We start from the raw sequence: 22319 nt of genomic DNA, 5'->3' as shown, positions 1-22319 counted from the left end.
AAGATGGTGAATGCATACCTGCATCAAACATTATTAACAATATGCACTACCAAAGATATACCTGTTTAACATCAGAATGTTAGTATTATTATTATTATTATTGTTAGCATGTTGGCATGCTAACGTTAGCCTAAATACAGCCTTAGAGAACCACCAAAAATAAGAATCAGAAATCTTTTATTGATCCCCAAGGGTAAATTGTAATACATTTGCTCTGATGTAAAGAGTAGAGAATTATAAGCAGTAAGAATAAGAGTATGTAAAAGAAAAAGAAAATAAAGTTATATAGAAATAAATGTGCATAATGCTACAATGTTTAACACCAGTGTTTAAGAAATTGAGAATATAAATATGTTCACTGTGTTGAGTCTGTATGTATAAAAAACATACGTCTGTATGTGTGTAAAAAATATACAGATATGTGCATTGTGCTACATTTTGCCATAATCACTACAATAATGTTCACTACAAATATTTATCAAGACTGTGTACTGTATGTTGTTCATTCATCTTCTAACCACTTCATCCTCTTGAGGGCCGCGGGGGGGCTGGAGCCTATCCCAGCTGACGTTGGGCGAGAGGCAGGGTACATCCTGGACAGGTCACCAGACTATCGCAGGGCTGACACATAGAGACAAACAACCATTCATGCTCACATTCACACCTACGGGCAATTTAGAGTTATCAATTAACCAATCTGCATGTCTTTGGACTGTGGGAGGAAGCCGGAGTGCCACGCCGCTCACACAGCGGAACAAACTCCGCACAGAAGGACTCCCACACCCGGGATCAAACCGGCAACCCTCTTGCTGTGAGGCGACAGTGCTAACCACCACACCACCGTGCCACCCACTATATGTTGTAAGATATTCAAAATCATCAAGTCATTAAAGAGCAAAATTTTGTAAAATAATAACATTATTTGCAGAACACCAAATTATTTGATTCGACAAAAGCTAATTAACCTGAACATGTAAAAATCAAGTCAAAGTACTGGCTCAGGAGTCTACAATCTACCCTCACATTTCCTCTGTGCTTGACTGTGATGATGGTCATTTTGTGCCTTTGTATAAAATGGGCTTGTGAAACCCTTTGTGGCTCTGACTGTAATTACAGGTCATTCAATTAAATTTGACATGGATTGTCTCGACCTCTGTGTAATCCCCCACTCACCCTGTTCACTATTAAAGTATAAGAAAGCTTTTGGCATGAATTGTGCTCTGTAACTTAAACACCCAGGGTTCAGGAGCTAGTCAGGACTCAAGATAAGATGTGCCATCGTGGGGCACCCTGCTCATCCAGTGACAAAAATGTAATGAAGTGCCCTGTGGGTGCCCTTAATTTAAATGACATTATGCACTGCCATACAGGCTGTTTACATGCTAGAAAACTTTCTGGACTCTGGTGCCTCACCTTACGCAGGTGATGCCTCTTTTATTTTTTCGCCCATCTCTCAGAGAACCTGTGTTTGCCACTGATTTCGATAATTTGTCCTAAAACATTTGGTCCATCTGCCCCTTACTTCACACGTTTTGCTTCTCAAGTATGAACTCGATTGAAATGCTGCCAATGAGGATAAGAGAGCACAAGAGTTATTGTGGGACTCTTCTTTTCTTTGTACAGAGCAGCCGACGCCTGCAGGGAGGATGGATGGGCCCTGGCCAAGTCAAATACCCAGGAAACACCTCCAACACGTGCCCAGCGCTGCTTCAGGAAATACTGCAGGGAGGATAGGAAGGGTCGAAGTGTCTCTAGAATGTGAAGGAAGTTTTAACAACTGTCATTTCACAATCAAATCACAGGAGAGTGGTGTCATTTCTACACTTCAGTGAGATGAAAAAAATCACTTCTCTGTGGGTGAGTAAGGCAATATCAGCAGCAGTCATATCATCACCTCAAGATGAAGGAATGTAGAGTGGCTGCTCCATATTGATCTCATACTTTCACCTAAAAAAATCATGCATTTTTGTACTTTGATTTCAGAATCCCTCTATTCATACTGGAGGCTGAGGTTAGCTCTTCTTGTGCAGAAATAATAAAACACAGACACTGATAGCTCAGGCTTTTTGTGGTTTTGTGTCTCTCAGTGTTAATTTTTTGTGTCCTTTTTTTTCTTTTGTGAGTCTTCTCCTGGTCAATACATGTTAATCTGAATGACGTTTTGACTCATTAGGGCCCTTGGCCTGTGCGCGATAGGCGTGTTCAGTAATCCATCCATGGTTAGAACAGGAGCATAATGAACAGGGGGACACAGGAGGCATTTTACTGTCCGAAAACTAAGTTTATATGGAAAAAACAAAATGTGGTAACTGCATGAACAAGGACCATGCAGATACAGTGCCTGCTCAAGCTCCCAGTCCCCCCTCCTGCTCTCACTGAAGCCAATTTAGTCAGCCAGTAGCTTAGCAGCAACATGAATGTCCAAACCCCCATTTCACAGAAGAGAGAACATAAGAATTTGTTTTTCCACAAAAAGAGTGACAGACACAATCTATATTAAGTCAGCTAATAATAAGATATCAATATTCATGGTGAAATCATGTTGGAATAACGATATATTTTGTACCAGTCTTAAATTAGCTAGCCATAGAAAATGGCATTATTGAATAGCTGTTTTGTTTTTTTTTTACCATTATTTCAAATGTGCACTGTCCGTCCACTGCTGTGCTTCTTCACTCAACACATTCATAAAAGTCTTATTTTTGAAAATCATTGTGTCTGTGACTCATTAGGAACAGCTGCCACAACAGTGACAGGCAGGGAGCAGGCACTGCATGTAAGTGTAGAATAAAACACTGCATGTAGAATGAAACCATCTTCAGTGTGATTTTATCCTGCACTTTTTCACCTATGGGGTGAGTCAATACAGTCATTGATTTCAAAATTATGAAAATGTAACACCAACTGCGATACGTTGCCCAGGGCCTATGGGTTCTGATTTGACAACCAAGTGTCAGCAAGGGCAGAAGACCACATCACATGAAACATTAAAAGCTTATACCATATGAATATTAAAACCCAGAAGGGGGAAAACATCTACACTCATCTATACTCATATACCAATCCATTTCATGTTGATGACATGTCAGAATCCTCAAAATGTAACACCCACTGCGATACGTTGCAGTGGGACTACAGGTTCTGAATTGACAACCAAGTGTCAGCAAGGGCAGAAGACCACATCACATGAAACATTAAAAGCCTATATTATGTAAATATTAAAACCCAGAAGGGAGAACAAATCTATACTCACAAGGTCCTCCAATCTCTACAAATAAGAGTCAATGTCATTGTCTACTTAGCAGGAGAGGCAGGGGGAGTTTGAAGGCCGAGGGTCACGCTGTGCAGGTCTCTTCCTTCTTCAGTCCATCCACAATTTAACACACCCGGTACCGTCCTCTTTGAGCCACACCATGAACCAAGGCTGGTAACATCTCAGCCTTCAGGAAGCCAAAATGGGACCTTGCCTTCAAAGAGAGTGAACAACCGGGATGAGACAGGAGTTTCACTAATTAGACAGTATTCACACAGACCTTACACGTTCACCATACCTGTACAGAGAAAGCAAAACACTCAGACACACCTGCCTTCAAGCACACCCAACTCACAGCCATTGGCTCACAGCAAATGCAAGATCCCTAAGCTGTCATTTGTCTGCAGCTCAGTTGATGTGATGTATTGTCCACTGCACAGAGGATTGTGGGTCAGAATAGCCAGAAAAGCATGCTGGAGACCTTGTGGAAAGAGATAAGACCCAGCAGCTTTATGAGGACAAAGCTTGTGAGAAACATCAGAATTTCACTTTTGAGCCCTAAGCATAACTCTGTCTATTTCACTTTTGTTGTTTTTTGTTGTTTAATTTCACAGGTATTTAATTTCCCATACTCTGTAATCAGCATTGGTTGATTAGAAAACAATCTTTTTATTGGATTTCCAAAATCATACCGCAAGAGAAGAACATTCAGAAAACCAAAAGTGTGAATGTTTACAAAAGTTGCTACTGCCTTTTCTTTAAAACTTTAAAATAAATACATGCACTGTGACAATCTACATAAAAGCAATTGAAAAATTATGACACACTCACTTGCATACATGTATACAAAAATAAGTAAATAGGAACACAAACAGCAACGATACGTAAAAATAATAATAACAATTATTGACATTGGGGGTTCTTTATGTCAGACACTGATACAAGTCCTTCATTGCCTACTGTGTAATACAATTATGTTGCATACAACAAGTTTAAATAAGTTTTAATGCAGAGGTTGTGATTAAATATTTGCAACTAAAATATCTTACAAACGGGCCCCATATATCCCCTTACATCGGAAACACTGACTCGATTTTAGTTTTTAAATCCCACCTCAAAACCTACCTGTTTAGGCACGCGTATGAGTGTTAGTTTCCTCTGTCTTTTAATGTTTTGCTGCAAACGGCACTGTTTTTCAGTTGTATTTTAGATGTGTTTTTTATTGTATTACCTGTATTTTTTTTTTTTTTTCTGATTGTTGTTCGGCAACCTTGTATGCCATGAAAGGCGCCTTATAAAATAAATGTATTATTATTATTATTATATACATTCAAACCACTCTTGTTTATCTTTGATTGTGTATGTAATTTTGAGGTGAGGGAATCACATAGACATTTCCTTGAGCCAGTACCCAATACTTGGTCTCTGAGTGCTTTTCCATGTCAGTGCTACACATCTTTTGGCTTGTGTCTATAAAAATGTGCTCACTGCGTTATATTTTATGTGCCTTTTGGATGAACTGAATTGGAAAAATCTCCTGCACTGCCCATCAAACATCTATCCAAAATTCCACAGTCTTTGGGCAGCTACATATAAAATGGAAAAAAGCCCCTTTCTCCTTGATAATATTTTTTTAATTATTGAATAAGTTGAACCTTGCACCTTAAGCAAGGCTGGATTATCAACTGAGCAATGTGAGCATGTATCCTGGGCCATATTCAGTCAGGGTAATTCAAAGGTTGTTTTTGTGAACTTAATTGGTTTGCAATCAAGCACAAGTTTGATTTGTGGCTACTATAGGTCTACTGTGAAATGTCAGCTTAAATGTCAGAGGGCCCTTGCACTATACTACATCTGTCTCACCAGTCTTAAGTCATATGTGCCAAATATTCCTCAGTTAGTATGTGTGATGTGATATGTGAAGGCTGGTTTTTGCTTTTAGGCCCACTCAGTGGCAGGTGAATCCAACACTCAACACAATTATGAAAAATTACTTATGAAATCAACAAACTTTATTTAATATGAACACTTTTTGTATATTTATTGCTGTTTATTTATTTGCTGTTAATTGTTGATGTTTTATTTGTAAGTTGCTGAGTGTGTTATGAGGCTTTGGGGGTGACAAAGCAGTGTGCCAGGTCCCAGCTGGCGGCTCAGGGAACTGCATGGAGTGGAAAGAGGAGGAGAGAGGAAGTTCTCCAAACTTTTTTTTTTCCCCTGAAAGGATTCTGGAGAGGCTCCGTTAGATTTTACAGAAGAAGGGGATCCGATCAGAAGAAAAGAGGAAACGCAGGGGGGAGATAACGGTGTCAAAAAGTTCATCCCTTCTTCTTTATTTGTCTCCTCACATGAGAGCCGTGAAAAGGGACGCGTTTGTTTGCCTTTGTCCTGTGTATTTAGTTCCTTCCCAGACTGAGAGGACTTACACCATCAGAGGCGATGAGATGTGAGTGAGCTATGCCTTGTGGAAATGGACAGACTTTATCCAAGCGAAAACATGGCGTCTGCGTCCCGAGGTTTAGCTTCTTTTCCAGTCTGCTTGTGGCGCTCTGCTGCCTGGAGGCATGGGCCTCCGGGCCGCAGGGGGACGGCGGCGGCAGGACTTGCAGCCCCTGTCCCGTTAACTGCAGCTGCGCGCCGGCGGGGCCCCAGCCGTCCTGCGTCGTCAACTGCTCCAACATCGGGCTGGAGAGGGCCCCAGCAGCGGCGGACATCCCGCTGGCCACCAGTGTGCTGTGAGTACAGAGTCTGAACGGGCTGATGTACAGTGGAGGATATATTAAATCAATTTATCCAGGTTTTAATGGTTGGAAAAGTTTAAAAGTAGCCTTACTGATATGAAAAAATAATAATGGTGTAGGTTACATTCTCTTATGTTTGTTAATATGGCAAACAAATAGGTTACTTTTTTCCCCTCCATATTTTTTTAGCTATTTTTTGACAAATGAATAGGTTCTTGTGTATATTTATATTTGTTTACCATGTGGTGACCAGTAACTGGGGGTCACAGGCTGGTGTATTTACACAACATCACTCTTGTTTTGCATCATCTAAAACTGACAGACTCATAGTTCTTTAGGTGCCTAAGTTTTATTTGTGCTTTTGTTTTGGTTTATGTGAAGCCAGTACAATTGTTCAACCAACTGATGGGCTATTTTGATAATCAGTTTATCATTTGAGTCATTAGTGAAGCAGAAATGCCAAATATTTTTGCTGGCTCCAGGGCCTTCAGTGTGTGTTTACTGCTTTTGTGCGTTTTTTACTCATACAAATGAGAAGTCTTCATATCGTGGGTTGCATTTCCCCAGTTTCCTGACGAGAAAATAATTTGCAGGTTAGACAATAATGAAAAGAATCGTTTGTTGCAGCTGGAGCTGTGTATAGGCACTCTGACAGATGTGGTGATTAGATTAATGTGGCCTTCAGAACCTTGCCTGCACTGTATGTCAGTGTAAATTCTTAAAAACAAAAGACAGAAAAAAAATATAAAAAATATTTCAAGAGAATCATGCAATATTTGAATACATAAAAGGACAATGATAATACTATTAATCCTAATAATATATTAAAAAAAAAAAGAAGAATATGACTCTCTATGCTTAAAGGTCACATTTTTTATATGTGGCGCAGGCTTCTATTAAAGGCCAGACTGCTAGTGACAGTGTGTGTGTGTGTGTGTGTGTGTGTGTGTGTGTGTGTGTGTGTGTGTGTGTGTGTGTGTTTTAGTGTGTGTCTCAGTTTGGTAGTTTAAATGGAGTTGGTCACCAGAGAAGTGAGCCTGGTGTTTGTGGTGCAGCTCAGTCTTCAGCCTCTGGTGCTGCTGCAGCGAGAACATTCTGTTCTGCACCGACGGAAGACATATGTTATCAATTATTTATTTCCCCTCACACTACCTTCTTTTATTTAACATAGAGATTAACCCTGTGTGCCAGGCCTAAAGTCAATGTCTGTTATTTTGGAACTTGCTGACTTGACTAAATAAGCACATGAATATGATTTAAATTAGGTTTGAGGAGCAAATAAAACTAGGTATTTCAACAGAAGTTCTGCACAGCTACAGGCAGTGTGCATATTTGTTATTATTTTGAGTGGATTTAAACCTTTCCACTCATCTCAACAGGCTTCCTTAATAGCACTTGCATTTAGTGATAGTATTTGCATAAGAGAAGAAGAGTGCTCACGTTAATTAGAGACAGACCCTGCGGCAGGATCTGTCTCTAATCATGTCAGACTCTGCGATAATTGCATCAGTCTATTTAAACCTCCTTGGCCCTACTGTAACCAGCAGAAGCCATATGTGGAGGTGACTGACTGTGAACATTGCTGTCCTCACTAATTTGGTCTGTTGTCTGCTGCTCCCACCACATCGGCAGGAGCATCGAACTAAAATCAAATATTTTAATTAACTCTGATTTCCTGGCCGACCGTGGCGGATAGAGACACCCGGCCAAGATCCAGTGGAGAACTTGATGATATTCATTTCATAATGCTGCAGTCAGTGCACAGTCTGTGTTACCTATCCATTCATTATTAAAAGAAAAAAAGGTCATTTGCGTACAAGGACTAGTCTGGGTAATGGCCAGACTGCCTGAGGGTCAGAGAAGAGAGCACACTTATAGATGTGATGTGTTAGATAGTAAGCCCTCCTCAAGTCACATTGCTCACCGTCTTATTTTAGAGTACTTTTTCTGCTCATCAAGGCTACAATGAATGTGTGCGTGGTGCATTCAGAGTCAGTCTGAATGTAATGTCGTGTCTCAGATGTTTCAGGTATGAGAGGAGGGTTGTGGATATGACCTAGAACTTGAACATTTATTTCATTTGTTTTCATTTCAGAATATATGAATAGTAATTGACAGAGTGGACTAGTTCCTCTCTCAGTGGTCTCAGTCCAGTTTGTTGTTGGCACTGATTGTGTGTGAATTTGAGACTTTGGAGAAGTAAACAAACCGTGAATCTGCCCTTGATTCGTTCCTATACACATCAACTAGGAGGGATGCTGTAAATGAATAACACAGCGGTGCTGGTGGTGGTAGTGTGTGGGGGAGAGAGAGATTGTGCATGTGTGTCTATGCACAAGTGTGTATGTGTGCATGCAATGGCCAGAGAGTTGCTGTATGGATCACTCACTCATTCACTCAGTCACTCAGGTGGATTATGTTTGAGTGCTGCGTCAGCCTGAAGTTTACACTGTGACTCGTTCGCTCCACACAGACTCAGCTACTCCTGCTTTCATTCACAATATCAGTATCTACATGACACTGCTGAAGGGGTGAGAAATGACACACATACTGACACTTAATCTGTTGTGAAAACTTCCAAAAAACTCCCAAAGTGACATATTTAAATACCTTGTTTTGTCTGACTGTCAGTCTAAACCCAAAGATATTCCATTTACTATCAAATGGTGCTGAGTGTTGGCACTCGACACCTTTCAGGTTATCAACCAAAATAACCCAGTGCCAAGTGATATCAAAACTTGTCCAGTCAGATGATACCTGCATTTGATGATACCTGCATTTGATCCGCAGCAGATATAACCCATAGGCTACAGTCTGTGGTGTGGTGAGGTAGAGCACAGTGTATCAGTGTATTGACGGAGTTGGCAGTTCAGTGTGCTGAGATGCCACCGAAAGGTTGGAAAGTATGGCTATACTTTCCTGTGGCGTCTGGTGACAGATAAAGTAGCAAAAACCTCCTCCGTTTTACGTAGCCTTGATTCAGTATATCATGCATCTCGACGTTTTATTACAAATACAAAGTCACTTACTCGTCACTGCATTCTTAATGATGTGGTGGGTTGGACGTCACTGACCACTCGCAGACAGCTGCACTGGTATATTTTCATCTATAAAGCAATATTGGGCAAACTCCCAGCCTACCTCTGCACCCTGCTGTGTGTCAGCTCAGGTTATTACCAGCTACGCTCCTCCAGGTGGTTGCTTTTCAATGCACCTCAGGTTTTAACAGATCAGGGACAAACTGCATTTCCTACTCTGCTCCTTGGACGTTGAAAAATCTTCAAAAAGATCTAAAATTAGGAACAGTTATATCCAAGAATGAATTTAAGGGCATCACAAAGAACATGGTGACAGAGACATGTGCTTGTTTTTCTTGAGAGGCCACTATGTTTGAATAGTTGTTGTTATTGTGGATTTTTGTATTATATGTTGCATTTGTTGCATTTTAAATGTGTTCTGATTGGCTGCTACCTCTGCCAGGTCTCTCTTGTAAAAGAGATTTTCAATCTCAGTGGGACTTCCTGGTTAAATAAAGGTTAAATAAAAAAATTTAAAAAATAAAAAGGTATAAAATGAAGTATGCTGTTGGTATCAGTATCACTTTAATTGCAATGGTCCTGGCATTGTAATTCTATGGACAATACCCAGCCCTACGATCTAACAAAAAAAGTAATCATCATCAATTCGTTTTATATTAAAAAAAGTTTCTAATTGTTTTTCTGTGACTGATCACTTAATTGACTGATTGGTTCATTCTGCTGCAGATAGGCACTCAGATCCTGCCGCATCTCACCTCATACATATGGTATCTGAGATACTTTGGTCATATGTCAGTTGAATGTATTGTATATTAGAAAGCTGGAAACAGCCTTAGTCATCACTCTGATAAGGAAAGACAGTTGAAAACGTTTAAGCATGGTGTACTGGAGAGGAGCTGTGCAGTGTTTAATTTTGATGTATTTGCATTGAAGCTCAAGCTGTCTAAGTTGTTGCCGGTACAGATTAGATATTAGATAGAGTTCATCATTTAACAGTTTCAATAGATGCAGGCGCATTATGTTTTATTTTATCAGAGGAAATTTTATTTCAAAGCACTTTATGCAGAAAAGTGATGAAAGCTAAATTTATATGTCCTACAGAATCAGCAGTATGATGCGACCTTTATCTGTCTCTGCTGGTTGTGTCTGTGTGTAAGAGAGGGAGAGGGTGAGGGATAATGGATTTGTTGTTGAACTTCCCTTATTTTTCATGTGCTTCATTGTTGTATAAAGACATTTAGACCACAGCAGTGGTAGTTATTTAGCCAGAAGAGGATTACTTTGACTCGAAATCTATGAATGTTTAGTAATAATGTTTTAGACAGAATGTTTTCACTGCTTTTGAAAGCATTTATTAAAGGCAAGATTACAGTCTGAATTATTTTCCTATTATTTTCCTATTTATTTTCCTGATTTAAAAGGCTATTTCTTCAAGGCTTAGAAACATTTGATATTTTTATACGATAGACTTTGCCATATGGACTGAGGTCTTAAATATGCACATATGCTCTGTGGGACTGGACAGGATTTTGTGCTTGTTTTCTGTTTAATGTCACAAAGCTGTTGGCAACCACAAAACTGTGCCGTTGTTTTCCTTTCAGGAAAAAGCAACAGATGTTCATCTGATGAATTTAAACACAGTGATAAAAAACTGAGGCAAGAGCACGTCGCCCTATGAGAAAGGACCTAGACGCAATGCTGTATCTTCTCCTCTCCTCTGTTCCCCTACCTGGCCTCAAATTAAAATGTTTCAGACACACCCACAAGTATTTTAACATACTGCAGAGTGCAGTTGGAGAAAAGCATTCCCGTTACAAACCAGTCCATCTGTTCCAACCCACACACATAATAAAAATCTCTTAGCACTTCATACAGACAGTTTATGCAACTCTGAAGTCACTTCTGGGAAATGCTTGTGGACCTCTCTCAGGTTTTTTAAGTCTCTGTAGTCTTTGCTTAGAATGCAGATGGCTGTGACACAGTTTATCGTGGGGCTGTTTTCTGTCCTAGGATAGGAGACAGAGAAAGTGAAATTCAGTCAACATCTGTCTGAAAGTACACCGCTCAAAACACCTATTTACTTCACAGTAGAGGCCAAGGGGTCGGTCAAGAGGATTATCCTTCTGTTCATCTGAAATAAATATCTCTTTGGTGTAACTAATCAATTTTTATGGCAACACGTAGTTTAATGTACTTCTAAGTATTTCTTACTTTAATTTCATTGCTGTTATTCTCATTTGAAAGGCTTAGTCATCCTGGTCAGTAGGTTATAAAAATCAGTTAATACTCTTACGTAGGCTACTGATGACAGCAGAGTTCTTATTTTAGGGTGACCAGATCTATTGGTTATCTAGGAAATACAAAGGACAACTAGGCTTTCATTTTACCATGGTAACTGCACTGTAATAAACTATGATGCAGGCTGATTCACAAAACTGGGAGCTATTTAAATACAAAATCTGACTAAAACTCAAACTAAAACAAACTAGTCTATAGATGTATACATAAGTGACTTTCCACCGCTGAACATTTGACTGTTTGTCAATTCAGACACTGGTGCTGTGAGGAAGAACTGCGCTGTTTGTCTGCCTCTCTCACTAGGCTGCAGCTGTGTGATTAGCAATCACACATATTTCTTTTTTTTTTTTTTTTTTTTTGCGTTAGAAGATGGACATGTGGTGTGCAACATTCAAAAGGTGTCCATTACATGAGTCTCACAATCAATGCGAGAGAACTGATAGTCCTGCAATTAAATGTGGGGACATTTGTCGGAACAGTTCTAACAGGGGACAGGCCACCAAAAACGGGGGCTGTTCCCAGAAAACGTAGACGTCTGGTCATCTTATATCTGATATTTATCCTTCATATACAGTACCTTTCACACTGATGTCAGTGAAGTCAGCTCAAACAGGAAAACACCCAGAGGCCATGTCAGAGGTGAAGTACATACAACATGCTGTAGAAGAGATCACTTTTTAAATTACAGTATAAGCCTAGAGGACTTTTCATGGCGGTAAAGAGACACCCACAGGCGCTTTGCAGGTGCTGGGAAACAAACATATACGAGAAAAACACTTGATTTTTATTTCTATTCTGTATGGAACACAAACACAGGACATGTCAGTATTTGTTGGGCTTAACACTTTAGTGAGCCGTCATCAGTCTTTGCTGTACTTTGTTAGCCTCGGGTATTTTCGCTCAGCTGTGCTTTGTGGTGATGATTAACGCTAACATGCTAAGAATTTGTATGTAGTGTATAGCATGTTAAGATGCTACAGTAGCATGTTATTGTTACCTTTCTAATGCCAATGTTGCTTGTGTGCGGGGGCCCTCTGTGTGTTTAACGGAGTTAATGTTGGCATGCTAACCTGCTTAGAACCATAGTCTGTACATAAAGATGGACAATGCATCTATACTTAAGCCATTGCCATCTTGCACTTGTGACATCATTTAGGGCCAGAGTCTGCGAAGTAGCGACCTCTGAGGTATTGAGTTCCCGCCCATGTACCCGCCTGACCAATTGTGAGCAGTGCCATTGATCGCAAGTACACACAGTTGTCAATCATGATGTTGAACCCCTTTTATATCATCAAATAAAACCAAACCTGACAGAAAACTTTATTTGACATATACTTTGATCTTTTAGTGTGGCCCATGGATTTATTTAATCATAACCAGATACCAGATCCCAAGATAGCGCCTATTCATTCCAGTGGAGTTGCTCACCTGGCGCATACTCAAAATAGTTTCCAGCTTTCAGGTTTACTTCCATGGTGTGCGGCCCACTGAATATGCACAGTAGTGTTCTCTTGCTGGCTCTGCCTAGGAGTTCCCGCTTGGCTCATAAACTTTTCATTGTGATGATGTCACAGATTTTAAAAATGCTTTTCTCAGCTTGAGGAAGGTTTTACAAATATAAAACCCTCATGGCTCAAAAATTCATAATAGTAAGAGTCAGAATTGACAGTTTCAGGTGTCATGTCAACAGCTGCACAGATGTCTCTTTTATAGTGCTGGCCTATGGGGAAAATGCTTTTGGGCCTCAGGGGATTTTTTCACTGCAATACTGTGAGTGGCCACTGGGAAAAATTGGCTGCAAGACTGAGCAACATTCTTGGGGGGCCTGGCCTGCGTTCCAAATCGCATACTTCTACTATATACTTTTAGTATGTACTGCAGCTGCCCTTAAAAAGTATGTAGTGTAGTATGCAGTATGCATGCAGTATGCATACTATTGCGACACACTACATCTGCCATCACATCGCTCCCTGAACTCCGACCCTCTTGCTCACTTCCGCCGCCGTCCGTAGCGCCACATTTGAATATTTTGTTTTGTTGTACTTCGGAGATGCAGCAAATCTCCTCTCGTCGAGCTCGCCAGAGTCGTGCATACCGTCGGAGGTGCCGGAGAGCTCTGTTGCTGTTATGTTGTAATGTATGTTGTTGTTTCTAATAAACTGACGTGTTCGTGTAAACAGTTCCAAGCCTATTATTAGTGACCTGTCTATTGAACTAGTCACCAGTAGGCATATTAACCCCCTTCACACACAGCTCTCTGTTGCTGGCAGATGTTTGATGTTAAATATATTTACAGCTATGCAGCTGCTGGTACTTTATTCTGTCTGCATGTGAAGCAGCCTCACATTCACATTACTTTTATTTGTAGTGTAACATACTTGCACATTCTTACTACATTACTTAATATGTATTTGACTTTTACTATTTATATATTTATTAGTCTATACTGCTCATACCTGGCCCATAATGTATTCATATTTAGTCATATTCATTCATTATTTATACCACACTTACACCACTGTCTATACTGGTAGAATCTTCTATATTGTAGTCATAGTTGAACCCTAACATTGATTATACTATAATCACAATAAAGTTGAATGTTGTAACCGTGTTCTTGCAAAACTGTATGATATGTGTCAGTATATAATCAGACCATTGCAGTCCTAATATGTAGTGTCTTAGTATCTCAAATTAAATAAACCATGTATGAAAGGAAGTGTGGGTGTTGGTTGTACACGCAGCTCAGTCAGTGCGACGTAACTTCCGCTGCGCAAAGGATTGTGGGTCAGAATGGGCATACTGCGAAATATGACCGGATGTAGTAGAACATCCTGGTACTTTTGGCATACTGCATCTGACATACATATGTATTGGGACACACTAATTTTTTTTCTGGCATACTAAATAGTATGGTAGTATGGGTATTGGAATGCAGGGCTGGTTTGGCCCATGTCCCATCTGAATATATAGAGGGGTCAGGGTTTATGACCTCCACTGCAGCAGGCCACCAAGGGGCGGTCGAGATGTTTTGGCTTTACTCATAGGGAGCTGTCTTTTTTTATATGCAGTCTGTGCTTAGAGCTTGAATGTATGCTAGCATGCTAGTGTTGCTTTTTAATGCTATCATTACCTGTGTGAGGTGCCGCCAGTTGATGTAGGACTCTCACAGCTCATTACTCACTACCTGTACTAGCATTTTTAGAATGTTAATAGTGTTACCATGTCAGCAATGGCATGTTATCACACTGTATTTGCTATATTTGCTAAAATACTCAAATTTTTATATAAACACAGAATTATAAGTAGCCTAATTTTAATTCCCTCATGAAAAATACAGCCAGGATGAAATGTTTCTTTGGGTTCAGTGCACAAAAAACTATGAAACATAAAATCAAGATTTAAAAAAGTTAATGCATTGAGTGCATAATAAGAAGGTGAAAAGGGAGTGGTCTGTAGCTGATGGAACTTGGTTATTAGTTTTATATAAATTTCTGCACTATATTAGCCATACTGCTTGTCAGGCTATAAAGAAAATTGTACATCTGAATTTAATGCAAGCAAATTTATTTATTTTTTGTTTGTGTTTACAATTTGAGCAATATTTCCATGTTTACTGAAATGAGTTTTGTACATGAACAGTTTTTCCAGTTAAGTTGGTTGGAGATGGAAAAAGGAATTACATTGTACACAGGTTAACTTTGTAAATCAACAGCTTACTACTGTACATATGTAGGGCAAAGTGAAGTTACCATTTAGTCTACAACTTTCCTTATGTTGTTGAAGGCGTAACTGTTGGGCAGTGCACCCTTTACCTGAACTGTAAACACACTCATGGTCCTATCTGCCCTGCTCAGGAGGATTTTGTGGTGTTACCATGGCAGTGAGATGCATACACACACAGACGCACTGCAGGCGTGGCGATATGCTTTTAAGACGAGTCTATTTCCAGGGAGCAGTTTGGGTTTTGCAGCGGGTCCTGAGGCTTCACAGCTGTCAGACAGACAAGACTCAATCGCAGATTCTCCCACTTTTTGTGTGTTATCTGTTTCTGCTCCTCCAGAGGAGGTTATCATCCATACAACCACCTATATACCCACACACACTCACACACACTGGCTTTAATGAAGTGGGAAAGGACAGATTGAATCCACCGGCCATATGTGAGGGAGAATTTGTTGTGTTACCATGGCGATAGTAACTAATGACATCACTTGCAGAAGCACAGACATTCCAGAGGGAAGAAACAGAGAAGAAGAAGACGAGACAGCTCCCATGCTCTCCTCTTCTGTGTGTGTTTGTGTGTGTGTGTATGTGTGGGGGTGTGTGTGTCCATGCACTCAGTAATTTTTAACTGCTGGTAACAGAAATGTTTTGGTTCATTATTAACTCATTTAAGTGGCGGGGTTGGTGGTTACATGGCAGACTGAAGACAGAACTCATTTCTGCAAGAAGTCCTGTGTGTGTTTGTGCGTGTGTGTCCATCCTGTGCCTTCGAGGGTTTCTTAAACTTGTACAGATCTGTAGTGCTGCAAGTCTTCTCTCTTCTCACTCACACCCTCCAACACAAGTGATGGCTGACACAAAATACATCACTCTGTCATAGCCTTTCTTGTGCACATGTGGGCATCACTCGCATAGTTGGCTGCAGTTCCTCTTCCTGCTGAAGCTCCGCCAGATGTGTTGTGTTTGCAGACAGAAAAGCCCGAAAAAGAAACAGATAGAGGCTGGGAACTAACACAGTAACACAGAGGATAAAATACAATTGTTAAGTGCCAGTTATCTTGGTTTAACCCAGCTGGAGGTATGATGGTTTTAAAGATAAAGCAATTTGTTGTACTTCATTTTTAAATTATCTGAAACCAAGTACTTGTAAATTCCCTGACAAAGATGTTCCATTCACACCAACCATAAAGGGATCCTTTTAAAGTAACTTGTCTTTAATGAATTGAGTGTTTTGACATTATTCCTCTTATTAATATACACATCATCCACCTCCATCTGTAGGAGTTAGTTTATGGAAGGTTTGACAGTGAAAATTTGGTGCAATTAATGTGCCCTAAAACAAGCACGTGAAGTGTTCAAATATGCGGAGAAGGTTTGATGGAAATAACAGAGGTAGAAATAAAGAGTTACACTAGTCTTCTTAAATGTGATAAAACATGTAATGTGGAGTTGTTCATCTCCAGAGAATAGCAGCTGTGTTTCATTGAATTCAAATGGACTGAATCAAAATGTTTGCTTACAATAACTTCCGTATAGAAAACCTCTGCATCTTGTACATAAATGAAAACAGTGCTGAGCAAACGCTGCCTAAATTGGTTAGTTTTTAGCCACCTAAAAAGATCAAAATCAGTGTAAGTGGTAGCTATATTTAGGATACTCTCACTGCTTTACCTTGCCATCAAACAGCTGCTGCAGATGGGGAAATTATTTCAAAGTCACCAGATTTAATTGACAAAAACAATACAATAGAGTATTACTAAGCAGAATGTAGTAGTTGCTGGTCTACCGCACCCTTGAGTGGATAGTGTGTAAGGAAAAGCCACAGATCCTTAATAGACTGAGATGGCAATCTTTAGATTCATTTCCTTTATCTGTGTCACATGGGTTTTGCCACTGCCTCGCCCCTTAGGAGACTAGCAGAGTCCATTCATTCCAATTGGGAAAGTGAACGTGAGAACATATTATGACTGTTTCCTTCACTCCATAGTCACTGAAGTAAATATTGGACACAGTTTTCACAAGCCCCAACCCCTCTAGACATTCTGACCGTGAACAAAGGAAGACTTGGCACATCTATTTCCAAACAGGTGCATAGGAGAGGGACAAGCAGAACACAGCTTGTATAAAAAATTCCTGCACACTGTCTAACTTGCAACAGTTTTGTGTTAGAAAGAAGCCATCTTAAGTAGGATGATGTATTGATGTCACTATCCATATAAACATACCGCTGCAGGTTATCTAATTATCTAATGTACCTGCAAGATTTTGAAACGTATATCTGCAAGATTTGGATATGTATATATTTTTTTAGAGAATGCAATGTAACAATAAGGACTTAAGCATTTATTCTTACAGACTTATCTTTACTATGTTTACTTACTTACTTTACTTTTAGGGGAATGTTTATGATTGTCACAAGACAGTTTTTATTATCTTTACTTCTATATTACTTTATCTCTGTATAATATTGTTGATTTTTTACACAGATTGATGTTTGGTATTCATGCCTTTCCTCTGTATGTGGGTAATGTGACTAATTGCAAACTCACAGCCACTCCTATTTAAGACTTCTCTTTGTTACAAAACTGTTTGCCTGATGAAGGTCTAATCATTAGTCTAGTCATCATTATTTTTGCAACTTAGACAGTGTGTGGGATTTTATTTCTACAAGACATTCAAACAATGAAATGACATTTTTTCAGACAGACAAATCAGGAGAAAATTAACTTTGTTTGAGACACGTCTCTTTTTTAGCAGCATACTCTCATGAGATCAGGCAACAATTGATGTGATCTTACACTTGGCTGATACCAGACATGAAGCTAGCAGATAAAAAGAACGGCAAAATATAGAGCAAACATTAAATTTGTACTGTGCTGTTGTATCGTTTGGAATCAGATTTTATCCATCCACATGACATTTACAACACTTACAAACAAGGTGGGGGGATGTGGAGGACAGACGACCAAGCCCACTTAGGAGACCACAAGGAATACCATTGTGTACCATTGCTGCAGCTTGAAATATGCTATCTTTTGTTAGGGTATCTTTGGTAAACTGGTGCCAGTTGTCTACCCAGAAGTGATGGTTGTTGTTAGCCCAACGCCATGATGATTCAGTCTATAATGACAGTAACAATGTCCATGTAATCTTCTCAGGTCACTCTTGCAGCATAATCCACCACTCTGCAGTCAAACCTAATGCTTAGTATGTTACAAACAGCTATATGTAAATAAAATATACAGCTAAATACATGAGCAAAATAGCATGGATTGAGCTGCATTTTGGGGAAGCTGCACATTAAAGAAGTTGATTATTGTTCTGCAGGAGTGGTTTGAAAAGGTTTAGGGTTGTTTTGGAAGCTATTAACCTTGGAGTCCATTGAAACGAACTGAATTCAAGCTGACCACAGCCAATTTTACAGCTACTGTTTGCAACTGCCTCTAGAGGGTGAGTGTTTGACACTCGATTGCACTTGCACTTAATTGAACCCCTCTACTTTTTACAGTTTGAGAGCTAATGCTATATTTGAAAATAAAAAAGAAAGAAAGAAACAGGAGAAACTACCCCATCCTCTGACATCCAAACCATTTCAAACAGTCAGTGGCTCAGCAGAAACAATAGCAATATCCACTTCACCCAAATTACAGAAGACATAAGATTTTTTTTTTCCACAAAGAGATTATGGGTGATGTCCTCAGACTCAATCTATTTAAAGTTAGCTAAGGTTACATCATGAATATTCATAGTGAGATCATGTTGGAATATCACTTTGTAAACATCTTCAAGTCAGCTAACCACAGAAAATGGCTTAGTTGAATTGCTGTGTTATTTTTATATTATTTCAAATGAGCACAGTCAGTTCATTTTGGAAATCATTTATAGTGTGCACAATGTGAAATAGAATATCGAATAATATTTTTGCCATGACCATCCATTTCAGCAAAATTTCTAAATAAAATAGACGTGTTTTGTTCCACCTCATGTAGGGGGATCTGAAAAATGGATTTGTGCCTGTACCTACTGTGCCTCCACCCCCCACCCACCTTTGAAATCAAATTCTGCCCATGCTTTGGGTGGAGTATCAGTTGAAAAAAATACTGGCGCTCATGGTGCAGAGATAAATGGCCAAGAATAGACCGTTCATATCACTCACGAAGGCCATTGTGTCATTGAGTGCAGTCACGCAGTATAACATGTTATGGGATTCATGGTAATGAAGCTGTCCAGGGTTTCCTACATTAAAGATTCATTTAGCATACTGCCAAGCAAGGCTGTGTGGTTACTCCTTAAAGAAACCAAATGAGCAAGAGTTGGCTTGCTAATTTTGAAAGAAGCTTACTGTTCTGCCCCTGTGTTATGTCGAATTGCTGTGCTGCATTTTAATGTGAAGATATAAAAAAAGGAAAGACTGAGCTACGGAGGATAAACCTGTGAGGAGCTAATCTTGGTTATATAAACTCAAGCAATACGTGTCACATCTCTTATCAGTGCCCTATAGATCGTTGTGTTTGCATGCAGCTGGTTTAAAATGTTACCATTTGGACTGGGTTATGCTCCTCTGCAGTGAGAGTTAAACACACTTTGCAGCTGTTCAGCGCAGAGAAAACATTTGATTTTTACTCCAGTTCATCAAAACAACTTAACCTGTTGCCTCCCTGTTGTTGCTCGACTCAGAGAAAGAAGAATTGAGTGATAATTGGATTTTGTTCCTTGCATTGAGATTTCTAAACAGCCAAGGCAAGAGTTTCGCGTGTGTGTGTGTCTGTGTGTGTTGCAGAAACACACTCTGATTATGCAGTCTGTTCACACTGGCCGCAGAGAGTCGCAGACATATAGCTATCTCGCTCTGACACTCTGCTTGAGCTAAATGCCAACGAGGGTCTTTGAGGCTGAAAATGAAAAAAAAAAGAAATGTTAGCTCTCCCCAGTGTGAATCAAAACCCAGCCAAACTGAGATGATGCAAGTCAGTCGTGTGGTTCATTTTCATTCAGTGTCATGACATAGCCCAATTCAAATTTGTATCAAAATCCTCACTTTGCATTTTCATTTTCAAGCAAAGGAATGTTTTCTGCCATTGCTAAACAGGGAATGATAAGAAGGAAATAATGCAAATGTATTCTCGATTTGTTGAGTCCACAGAGGATCTATATCTGTGGATCTGTGCAGGCGGGAAGTCAAAAAAAGTGGCATTTGAGTCTAATTCACACATGAAACTGATTTGACCAGCAAAACAAGCAGAAGAAGCAGAGAGCACAGTGAACAGAGTCAATAGGAAGCAAACAGTGAAGTGGTGCAGACCGTCAGCCAGCTCATAGTGTGGAGGGCCGAGCAGAATTCATTTTCACCAGCAGGCTTTCCTCGTCTCGATGGTGTTGGATGCTTAACTGCCGACATATTTCATTATCATGCTCTTTGCTCTATCTGCTCTTTTTGTTTCACTTGTTGCATCAGTTTATGTGGAGCTTCACATTTTTACAAACATGAAGTAAATTACACTACAGTGCTGCTTACACAGCCTGATTGCCCGAGGCCAAATACATACAAACCCTGTGATGACTTGAAATTTGCATATAAACTCCTGATGTCAGCTTACACAGCAGTGCTCACATGATTATGTTTTTTGAATCTGAAATGAGCAAAAGCCTGATTTCCACCCAGTGTGTGCACAGGAGACAGACATGTCTTTCATCTCCTGTTTGCATGTTGTCACCATTGCTCCCCCAGTTTTTAGACCTGGCAGTGAAAGAAAAAGCGGTGACATCACCACGTCTCTGTGGCATTGGCAAGGTCATCCAAAGATGCCAGATAAGCCAGCCATACAAACATACTGAAAAGGCTTTAAGTTGTTAGTTTAAGATACATCTTCCATTTTTTAAGTCATGCTATGAGACATGCCTCAATGAATGGAAGTGTTGTTCAGGCAGGCGGTCCATCTTTATGGCCTAGACTAAAATATCTCGACAGCTTTTTGTTGGATTACAATGAACTTTGGTTCAGACATGCATGTTCCCTTCAGGATAAGTGGTACCTTGGTGATCACTCAACTTTTCATCCAGCCCCTTAATCACATCAAAATTTCAGTTTTTGAAAATAGCATGCTAACACACTTAAGTAAGAGTGCTGTCAGACCTAGAGTTGTCTTGCGTTGGTCTGAATCAGGGACTAATTTTGTTATAAAGTTTCAGAATTGCCTAGAGGTGGTTCGTGTTCTCACGGCAGCATTTACAAGCGGACCAGATAAAATGCTTTGCTCGAGAAAGCTGCTCGATTGGTCAGAATTTCAATGTGGGAAAAATTCAGGAAGTAAACAAAATGTTAAAGAAGAGTACACTTGCAAGATAAATGCAACACTTTCTAATGTCACAATGGACGGATAACTACGCAGGTTTTTTACTTTAGTACTGCTCATCGTGGACGATATTGCTGTCATTGTTCAAACCATACAGTTTGAAAATGAGGCACGGCTCCAACTAGAAAACAATGATTTGATGCACTGGATGTGCTGAATGTGCATATTAAGGCAGTACAGGAGGAGGTGCACATTAATAATCCTCCAGGACTGTAACATGCTCATGTTTAACCCAAACAATGCGTAATGCGACTGCAGTTGGTTCAGATCGAGGTCGGAACACAGCACAGCACAGCACTAACTAACAGCACCAAAGTTTGTTTGTAACTGGACTGAGACCACCTCTTCAAGAAGGTCTCGGTCCAGTTGTTTTGGTGCACACCTGAGTGCGATTGCTGTGTTCACACCTGCCCAAACAAACCGCACTTCAGTTTGATTGAACCGAACCAAACAGGGCAGGTGTGAAAGCACCCTCAGGTTACAAAGATGGACTATGTTACAGCATTTACCCTCCACCATTTGACGCCCATAGCATTTGACTTCTGAGCATATTTTTGCACTTTGCACACACTTCATATGTTGTTTAAAATTAGAAGGGCACATGGAGATGATTACATTCCATTGTTCACACAGTAGCCCCAGTAGTCCGAAAAATGTCCTATTGAACCGAATGACCATTTATCCGACACAAAGGCATGACCCACCTACTCTGCCTCTGATTGGCTTACCTGGATATTCTTACCCTAACCCTAACCAATCCTACTCCTCATGTCTAAACCAAACTATGCCAACCAATGAAGGCAATGAGGATGAGCCAATCAGAGACAGAGTGGGGTAGATCATGCCTTAGCCACGGTTGGGAGGGCCAATGATGCCATCATAATAATAACAATGCTATTCTGTATAATAA

At 39.9% G+C, this 22319-nt stretch overlaps 1 protein-coding gene across 1 annotated transcript in view; it reads left to right on the top strand.

Moving 5' to 3' along the window:
- The first annotated feature begins 5458 nt into the window (after positions 1-5458).
- pkd1a (polycystic kidney disease 1a) overlaps positions 5459-22319 on the top strand; it is a 92166-nt gene continuing 75305 nt past the window's right edge. The window contains exon 1 of the mRNA XM_049572407.1: positions 5459-5988. Coding sequence (XP_049428364.1) covers positions 5711-5988 — 278 coding nt within the window. The 5' untranslated portion in view covers positions 5459-5710. The remainder of the gene's footprint in view (positions 5989-22319) is intronic.

Source organism: Epinephelus fuscoguttatus, linkage group LG3 (assembly GCF_011397635.1).
Source record: "Epinephelus fuscoguttatus linkage group LG3, E.fuscoguttatus.final_Chr_v1".
NCBI classification, from domain to species: Eukaryota; Metazoa; Chordata; class Actinopteri; order Perciformes; family Serranidae; genus Epinephelus; species Epinephelus fuscoguttatus.
This window is presented reverse-complemented; position numbering and strand designations above follow the sequence as displayed.